Below are 9,369 nucleotides of genomic sequence, written 5' to 3' on the forward strand. Positions count from 1 at the left end.
TTACATTCAAGCCGTTGCCAAATGAGTTGCTCCAATGCTAATTAAGACTATCAGTTCCACACAACTCTCTGTATTTCTCAGTATGGCTGTGTTCAGAAACTAGCGTCGTCGGGCAACTATCCCACGCAGAAACTCAAGTGAAAATACTTCCTTCTTCTGAACAGTCTATCATGTTTTTTTCAATCCTCTGTGTCCTCCTTGGCTACTAGCAGAGAAGGCGTGGGGTTTGCGCGATCACAGAAGGTTTGTATCACGTTGACGCGTATACAGTTTTGTTATCATTACTTAGAAATCTTCATGCGGGCCACAGAAACTACGCACTATACCTTTAAATTTACATTACATTTACATTTTATGTTTGTATTTTCATTTTAGGCCTTTATTGGATGGGATAACTTAGACATGATAGGACAGGGAGAGGGGAAATAACATGCAGCAAAGGTCAAAACTGAACCCATGGCCGCTGCGGCGAGGACTGAGCCTATATGTATATTGGCGCACACTCTACCAGGTGAGCTAACCAGGCGCCTGACAAACTGTTGCTGTAGTGCCAACTGGACTCCAACTGTGAGAGGCAGATACAATGTCTCATTCACTTCAGGGAGCCGGAAAACAGACATAACGCAAGATGAAATTGGCCTGTCAGCAGTGGGAGCCAGCTTGTTACACTGGTATGTGTGTACACAGTCTACAAAACATCTTTGATCCAAAGCTGCCACTAATGGCTTTTTTAATAAAGTATAAAGCTCACAGGTATTTCACATTTCACACTGGAATGCAGTGCCTGAGACAGTATTATTTTTATATGGCATTTTTGGCAAAGCCAACAAAACTGAAGCATAGTTTAGTGTGTTTTTGTGTTAATTATACAGTGTTGTTATTACCCGTTTGCCAACTCACCAGCAGGTGATGGAGGCAGGACAAGAAATTTTCATTTGTGTTGAGACATGAAGTAGCCTGGCTCTGCGCTCCCTTTCATCAGTCCTCATTATCATCCTCTATATCTCTGCAGAGAAGTCATTAAAAGTCCTTGATAAGACAGAGACAAGAGCTTGACAAGCCTGAGCTGGAGGGGCTAAACATGAGTGGGTGGAGGGTGAACCGCAGAAGGAAAGGTTATAAAAGCTGATGAGGCTTTGCCCTGGTATTATGAGGCCCTACTTACTGGTTTGTCTTAATAGTCTGTCTGGTCATGTTGGGCACTGAGAGCTGCCTGGAGAGTTGCCTCTATTCAAAGCTTGACGATACATTTGAATGATGCCTACACTTAAGAAATAGTAGTATTGAGTGAAAACATAATAAATCAAACTTTTGAACCTGAGCAGCTGTTTTCATCAAGTAAAGATATTGAGATCAACGGTCAGACAGAGAAAGTTGGCAACTAGCTGGCAAACAACTGGAACATTTAGTAGAGCCAGATATTTCCCTACAGAGTTGGTGGAGAGCAAAATGAAGCTTAAAAAAAGAGTGATTATTGACTTTCCATTTGCCAGGTGGCCCCACACATGACTCCACATATTTGTTTGCTTCTCCGTGGCTGCTTAACTTTTAAATAAGCCACTGTGTGCTCACAAGGCAGCCATGTTAGCCTTATGAGACGATAAGAGTATATGTTGTGTTTACAAATTGTTCCGTTCCATTAATACAGGTTTAATGAATCACAAATTATTTTCTATGGTATACTTTTATGGTTATAACACACAACACTTTCAAAAGTTCCCAATACCGAATCACACAATAATATACTTTAAGTGTGTATACTTAAAGCTCTTTCAAAAAAGGCTCAGAAACTATCATGATACATTATCAAATGGCAGTTTATCTAAAAAAGTTATCATTCAGCCTTTTGATTATAAAAGGTTACCTTGAACTACTGATAAGATGAGGTCCTGATAAACTGTATAAACAGATGCAGGTGTGATATTTTATTTTTTCAATGTGCTCACCTGCTGTTAGTCTCATAACTGCGAGCAGGGTTCAAAATAAGCACCATCCACCAGCCAAATGCTGGTAACATACTGTATGCAATTAACTTAGCCGGCAAAAAAAATAACCTATTGTAATCTATTGATACAAATCACGATTTCTATGCTTAGGATTGATATCACAATTCTCTGCCACAGTTATTTTGACCATGACAAAACAAAACAAATTGTCAGTCCCAAACCAAGGTTATTATAGTTAATAGTTTTAAGTTTTCATTAGTTTTATTTTGTTTTGACTTTTTGTTTTTCAAATTCAGTTCAGTTTTAGGTTTTAAAGCGGGTTTGCTAGTTTAATTTAGCTTTTATTTTTGGAAAATGCTTAGTTTTAGTTTAGTTTTAGAAATATGCATTCACAACGTATTCAACACAAACAATGTAGATATGATGATGACCACAAATATGTAAACAGTCAACACAAGACGCCGCAGTGAGGGCAGAATGTGTTTGACGTGTTCCAGGAGAAAATCCTAAACAGTCAAAAGGCTAACGAAGACATACATCAACAGGTGTTTGAACTTTGGTTTGAGTAAAGTGGCAAACATTTTGAAGTCAATTGACTCACACGGTTGTGTAGACATCCCAGTAGTAATCCACATGTTAACCCACGTTCCCTCCCGCTTTTGGTGTTCCTGCATATTTCCTAACCAGTTATTGGGTTGCCGGTGAAAGCACCCCTGTTGTGATCTCTGTCCTGCGGTTGTCTCCGTCATGCTGCCTGGCTCTGTACCCAAACATCCAAACCCTGTACCGGGGTTAGCTTCTGTTTCGGGGAAAGGGGGCTAGGCGTTCTCCTTTACCTTGTTGAGGTAAGCCTCCTTGTGTTTGTTTCTCAAATGTAGGCTACTTTCAAATTCCTATTTTACCACCTTCCACTGCAAGGCACTGGCTTTCATCACAAAGTCATAATCAAGTAGGACTTTGCCGCTTTCTTCAGACTTTCAGTACCACCACGATGCCAGGCGAGGGGCACCCACTATCTTTGTTGTGTTCAATTTTACATGGAATGTCAGAATTTCTGGGTTCCCAGTCGGAAACTATACACGTCTACGGGAAATGTCACAGTCTGGAAGATTTAACGTTATTTGCTCTATGAAAGACATTGACAAAGACGAAACCTAAGGACATTTACTTGATCATTTTAACCAAACCAGGACCTGGGACCTGGCAAGGGTCCTTTGAATTGGAATGCAGCCAGTATTAATATTGTTCATTTCAACTGTTTGACAAATTAAAATGCTTCTGTTTTAAAGGTCAAAAAAGTTTGATGATTGAAAAAGTTGGCTTGACACACGCACCATTTTGTAAAATTCAGATTCAAAAGATGTCAAGGTACTGACCAGAGTAAGTTCCATCAAGTGCATCTTTTTAGATATGTGAGATTTGATATTATGATACTTATCTTATAAATGACGATTTTTAATGATAATTAAGTTGACCTTAAGTAATCTTAAAATAAGGCAAGAAAAAAAGCTTCTTCCTTCCTCACCTATTTGTTGCATAACCCTAATTCTTGCAAAGTTAATGCAGTGAATAAATTGTATATATTTCATTCCCCATCGGATTATTTTCCAGAGAGCTGCAGTGTTCCTTTGCAGAACAACTGTCAACCTCTCACATTTTTGTAAGTTAATAGTGAGTAATAAATAGAGTGTGACATATATTTGGAGAGAGATGCATGCAAAGCATTAACTTGGTCTCAGGTTCAAAACAGTCTGGGCTTTTCATACAGATCAGCTCGAGAACTATCAGTCCGTTGCAGTCTGTCCACCCCAGTCTGCAGCCTGGACTGCACAGCTAAAACACTTGAGTCATGTCAAAACAGAAGCAGGCTCAAAAGTAGCTCGCTGGTCAATTAGGACTTTAGCTTTTCATCTGCATCAAGAAATGTGATTCATTTTCCTTTGACTCATGGTTTTACCCTTTTTTTGTCATTGCCAGCCACTTCATCTTCTTTGTGTTAGTATCATGGACATGATGGCAGTGTAAAATGTGTGATTAGAATGCTGGTCTTTGTTTAGAGGTTGTGATCTTTTACACAATACTATCCAATATAGACCTATATTGGATAGTATGTAAATGGCTCAAAGCCATTAAACAAAGCACTTCTTCTTCACACAGCCTGTCTCTCTTTTACTGGACAGACACCACACAAACAGGCTTCCTGTTTCTCCACTATGTTATGGCTGGGCACTGATCAGGTCTGGGCAGCGGTCGTCTTTTATCTATTACACACACACACACACACACACACACACACACACACACACACGCACGCACACACACACACTGCATCTGCTGTGGGAATCAAGCATTTTCTACATTATCTATTGGATTTTCTCCATTTGCTTAAGTGAGAGCCATGGGGGATTAACTGGGCTCCAGATGAGAGATCTTGCAGATGTTTTACATAAACAGAATCAGCTAAAAGTGAAAAACAATAATGAATACATACAACTGCATACAGGTGACCAAATGCCTCAGCAGCATAGTACTTTTGTCATACTGACAGCACGTTCTCATGCTAAGATCATGGGATGAGACGATACCGCCCTCTAGAGGATAGACTGCGTTAGAGCAAAATGAGGACTCGGGAGCTACATGTACTTTGTTTCTATATGACTGTTCTGGATGTACTGGAGAGAAAATGTTTTGCACTTTATTTTGTCAGTATCTGGCTCACTGGATGTACAGCGCTGTACATGTTGCAAAAACCTGTTTATTCCAAGAAAAACATGTTTAATTATACACTGGAATCTTAACTTTTAAAGCTTTTAAAGCATGTGTCAATTCAAGGCCCAAGGGCCAAATACAGCCCCTCACATTTAAATTTAGGCCGACCTAGTTTTTGCCGCTTTTTCCAGTTTTGGTGTTTTTTAGACATTTTTTGGTGCCTTTCTTGTGCTTTTTTCAATGAATTTAAGCACTTTCTTTTAAGGGTTTTGATGCTTTACTCAATGTTTTGCCACATTTTTTTTTGAAGTTTTTGGTGCTTTTGATGATGTTTTGACACTTTCTCAAGTTTTTGGTGCTTTTAATGATGTTTTGACACTTTCTGAAGTTTTTGTCATTTTTTCATTTTGATACCTTTTTACCACTTTTTGTTGCTTTTTTCAACATACTGTGTTGTTGCTAGCTGAGGAACTTGTTTTTCTGCCAAACTTTTTGGGGGCTTTATGAGGCGCTAATTTTTCACAGTTAGTGACCAATGTACATCTTTTAGGTCTGAGAGTGAAGTTTACTCCCTCTGCAGCGGTGACAGAGGGCCAGAGAGTCACGCTGAGCTGCAGTACCAGCTGTCCTCTGACTGACAACACAAAGTACATTTGGTACTTGAACAGTCGACCTTTGATCCCGACAGAGAAGCAAAACAAACACCTGGTTCTGGTCAGCATGCAGGAAAATACTCTTGTGCCATCGAACCCCCCCCCAACAACATCAGCTCATCTGAAGAGAATCTCACTGTCCAGAGTGAAATGGGAGAAAGGACCCCATCAGCAGCAGTACTCTGTGCTGCTCTCCTGGTTTCTATACCCTTCACTGTCTTCTGATGGATCAGGTGAGCAACACTGTGCTTTGTTTCAGAGTAACGGCATCTTACATTTCAATTCACTAATCAGAAGAAAGAGGACTTCCTGGCAAAATCCTAGAACTGAAACGTCACACAACATGGAGCAGGTGAAATTGGGAATTAAAAAAAAAAAATGCACGCATAGACATTTAAGTGCAGTAAAATAATGTCATGCAGCCCCGACAACAGGAGCATGTGCACTACGCTGTTGTCAACTTTAGACGAAACAGGACCCCTGAGTGAACATCTGTCATCATTACAAATTATTCAGACTCTTTGTCACCTTGCTTATAAAAGACGAGTAGCAGTATACCGCGTTCAACAAGACTTTAACAAAAAAACATTGCCCCTGCTAAAAGTAAAAAGCTACATCTCTCTTCATTTATGTCACGTTCTCCATTAGATTAACACAGCAGGGAGATCAACTGAGCTCCACATGAGCGATCTCTGGTCTTGACACGCATTTCTCATGAACCTTATCACACACACACACACACACATCAGCAAACACTGGAAAATATTACTGAGCACACAACCCACAAGGGTGGTTGGCAAAAATGTTGCCAAATACCTCCCGAGTTTGATTCAAAGACTATAATAATCTACTGCTGAGATCAGGAAGTGTTCATATTTCTATTTGTATTTTTAAAAATAAATGTAAGCATATGGACGCATGCTATTTTTTTCTGGCAATATGTTTGTTAGAGATCCGGATGTAGTGTTGTGCACGTTGAGAGAGGTTAAGGAGACATGTCTGACTTTCATCTTGAGTATTAATGTACGTATAAAGTGAGAGCCCACAACGAGTGACAAATACAATTTTTTTTTAAATAAAATGACGACTTCATTTAGATGTGAAAGCATCTTTTCATACCCCTCCTTGTGAAACATACTGACAACAAAAAAACAGTATGCGCTGTATAGAGTGGGGACAGCCACACAGAACATCATTAGGTTGATCAGAAAGAAGATTTCACTCAAGTAACTTGCTGATAACTATCACAGTTTTAAATCTAAATCTTGCCAACTATGATTATTTGTCATTAAATTAGCCATTAACTACAGTTTGACTCAGTATTACTTAGGCTCAGTTTACATATGTTTTCCCCTCATGAGATGTGACACAAAATGGTGTCCTCTCTTATCAGTGACTTCTAATAATTACTACAGTTGGGACATCCATAAGTATTAAAATCAACTAATATTCAACGCTCTGAATTATGTTTAAAGGGCACATTAATAAACACTTTTTTAAGCGGTACAAAAGTACCACTGTAATATCTAACGCTGGCCTTTGTGGATTTGGTGTGTTATTTTAATTTGTTAAATAATCTGGTGTGACTTCTTTAGTTAGGATAGTAGTTTGTAAGAGAGCATGCGTCCTTTATACCCTACATGATTGTATTTTGAAGCAGGAATTAAAGATGGGGGATACTTTGAATCTATAAAATGTGATGCATTACATTGTGGGGTTGTTAAAAAAAAAATAGTGTTCATGCAATTGGCACAACCTTTTTTGTTCCATTGTGGGGATTTTTAAGAGCATTGTGCAATCAGAATTTGTTTATTTAAATAAAATGGTGGGCTGTAAGTGCGGTGAACTTTATAGTAAATGGAAGAAAAAAAGTGATTTTGGATACATCTTTAGACTTAGTTTTTCCCTGCTGGGTTTAAATCTTGTGCCAAATTCAAGTCCTGAGACAACTAATTGAGTTCAGTCAGGTAGGCTACATAAGGATCAACCAGCAAGGCTTTTGTATTGTCCCAAATACTGGAACCTTAAATACTAGGCAGTGTAGTAGAGGTAAAACCTCTAAACATAAACAGTAAGTAGCTTCAGTGAATACATTAGGATAACCTATATGTTTAAAAAAAAAATTAAATGTCATGCCCATAAGTAATATGTTTATCCAATCAGGTATAAAAGGCTTTATATTGACATATGGCAATACTTGTACAGCCTTAATTAAATAATCTATGCAATCTTTTGTGCTTGCATTCATCAGTCCTGATCAGATGAGCAGCCCTATAGATCGGTGAAACTGTATACAATGTGTGCCAAATGGCTGCTTATGGAAACGTTGTGTAGTGAATTAAAAGAGCATCACTGTTAAGACCGCAGCTTTGCCTTGGACACGTTTTAGTTTAAAACCACAAACCAACCAGATATCACTTTCTTCTGATTGCGTCGCATCCTGCAGCTCGCTACAACGTTCTGATGAATAGATACTGCTATTTACTTTTGCACGTTGCACAAGACTTAGAGCCAATACAATAAGTAAAAATTGAAGAAAAAAAAATCTATAAAAAACAGAAAGTAATGAGATTACATTATGTAGTTAAAAATAAGGTTTTCTGATGAAAATATGGCATTGTATAAAAACTAGAGAACATGGCTTCTTCACCTGTGGTTTCCATTCACTAATCACCAGTTTAACTGGAAGGAAGTGAAGTGTTGATGTCAGAGCCGCATGCCATCCACCCACCGCCCTCACTGTCATTAATAGCCTTTGGGCTGTAAGCAAACCGCTATTGATTTTAACCACTTGGTTACATTTTGGAATTTATTTTGGGATGATATTTTTATGAAGTTAGTGGTTAGTCCAGTTTACAAATACTGTACAATCAACTTTGTGATTAGGAACTGAAGGACTACAACAGCCATGTTTTCTGCAGAATCTGGATATATGTTTATCATTTTCACCCTGTACATCTCAGGTATGAACGATGTTTATCTCTTCTTTTAAAATTATAATATACTCTAAACTATTCAAGATATATTTAAGAGTAAAAATGAATGACCAAATATTGAATGAAACTGAATGAAAGACTGATGAGATGGAATGAAAATTGATTTATGAAAAGAATATATTACAACGTACTTCTGAAGATTGCGACCTTCATAAAAAGGTACACATCCGTCCAATGTTTGAATAAAATCTTCTGCTCAGCTAAATATCCCACTTCAACCATGAAATGGTACACTACACACTGGGATGATGGAAAATATATTTTGATTGAGTTTTCTGCAGATGAAAAGCATGTACATGTCTGAAGAAAGTCATCCAACTCTAAAGACCAAAAAAGGACTCTGCAGGGAAAGTGCATTATATGTTTTCAAGAATAATGTTATTGGCATTAAGTTATACAACCACCTTTCTGATTAGAAGCTGAATGACTGCAACAGCCATGTTGATTATAGATAAAATATTTGTGAAATTAGCTATCAAGATCTTCACTTATTCTGCTGATATGAGCTCTTTAGATAAATTCCATTACATTAATATGATCTTCTGAGTTTCATTTTAGTATCAAATGACCGATTAGTACAGAGAAGCGTTGTAAAAAGTTGATGTTTGCATTCTTCTGTTAAAGGGGTTCAGGTACGTGTAAACAGCATCTGTGCCTTAAAAGGTTCATCAGTGGATCTGCCCTGCTCAGCTCAACGTCCCACTACAAGCATGAAGTGGTACACTGTACACCAGAATGGATCTAAAACTGTTCAGAAGGAACTCTCTGCAGATGAAAATCGTGTGACGTACATGTCTGCAGAGAGTAACTTCACTCTAACAATCAAAGATCTGAGAGAGAGCGATGCAAATGTTTACTGCTGCGGAGAGACTACTGACGACCCAGAACTCTGCTGGCACAACAGAACTGAGCTCCATGTTGCAGGTACAGGGGCTGACCGTTATTTATCACTTTAAGACTAAGACTAGTACCCCGATTCTTATTTTATCCAACCATAATCTCAGACCTGCAGGTAAAGGTGATTCTTGCCACAGAGGGACAGACAGTGACACTGATGTGTAGCAC

The 9,369-nt window shown here is 38.4% G+C and overlaps 1 protein-coding gene across 1 annotated transcript in view; it reads left to right on the plus strand.

Annotated features, from left to right (window-relative positions):
- Nucleotides 1-7,420: 7,420 nt before the first annotated feature.
- The window catches only part of LOC117961619 (B-cell receptor CD22-like), a 13,130-nt gene continuing 11,181 nt past the window's right edge, over nt 7,421-9,369 (plus strand). The window contains exon 1 of the mRNA XM_034900430.1: nt 7,421-8,271. Within this exon, the coding sequence (XP_034756321.1) occupies nt 8,217-8,271 (55 nt within the window). The 5' untranslated portion in view covers nt 7,421-8,216. The remainder of the gene's footprint in view (nt 8,272-9,369) is intronic.

Source organism: Etheostoma cragini, chromosome 2 (genome assembly GCF_013103735.1).
Source record: "Etheostoma cragini isolate CJK2018 chromosome 2, CSU_Ecrag_1.0, whole genome shotgun sequence".
NCBI lineage: Eukaryota > Metazoa > Chordata > Actinopteri > Perciformes > Percidae > Etheostoma > Etheostoma cragini.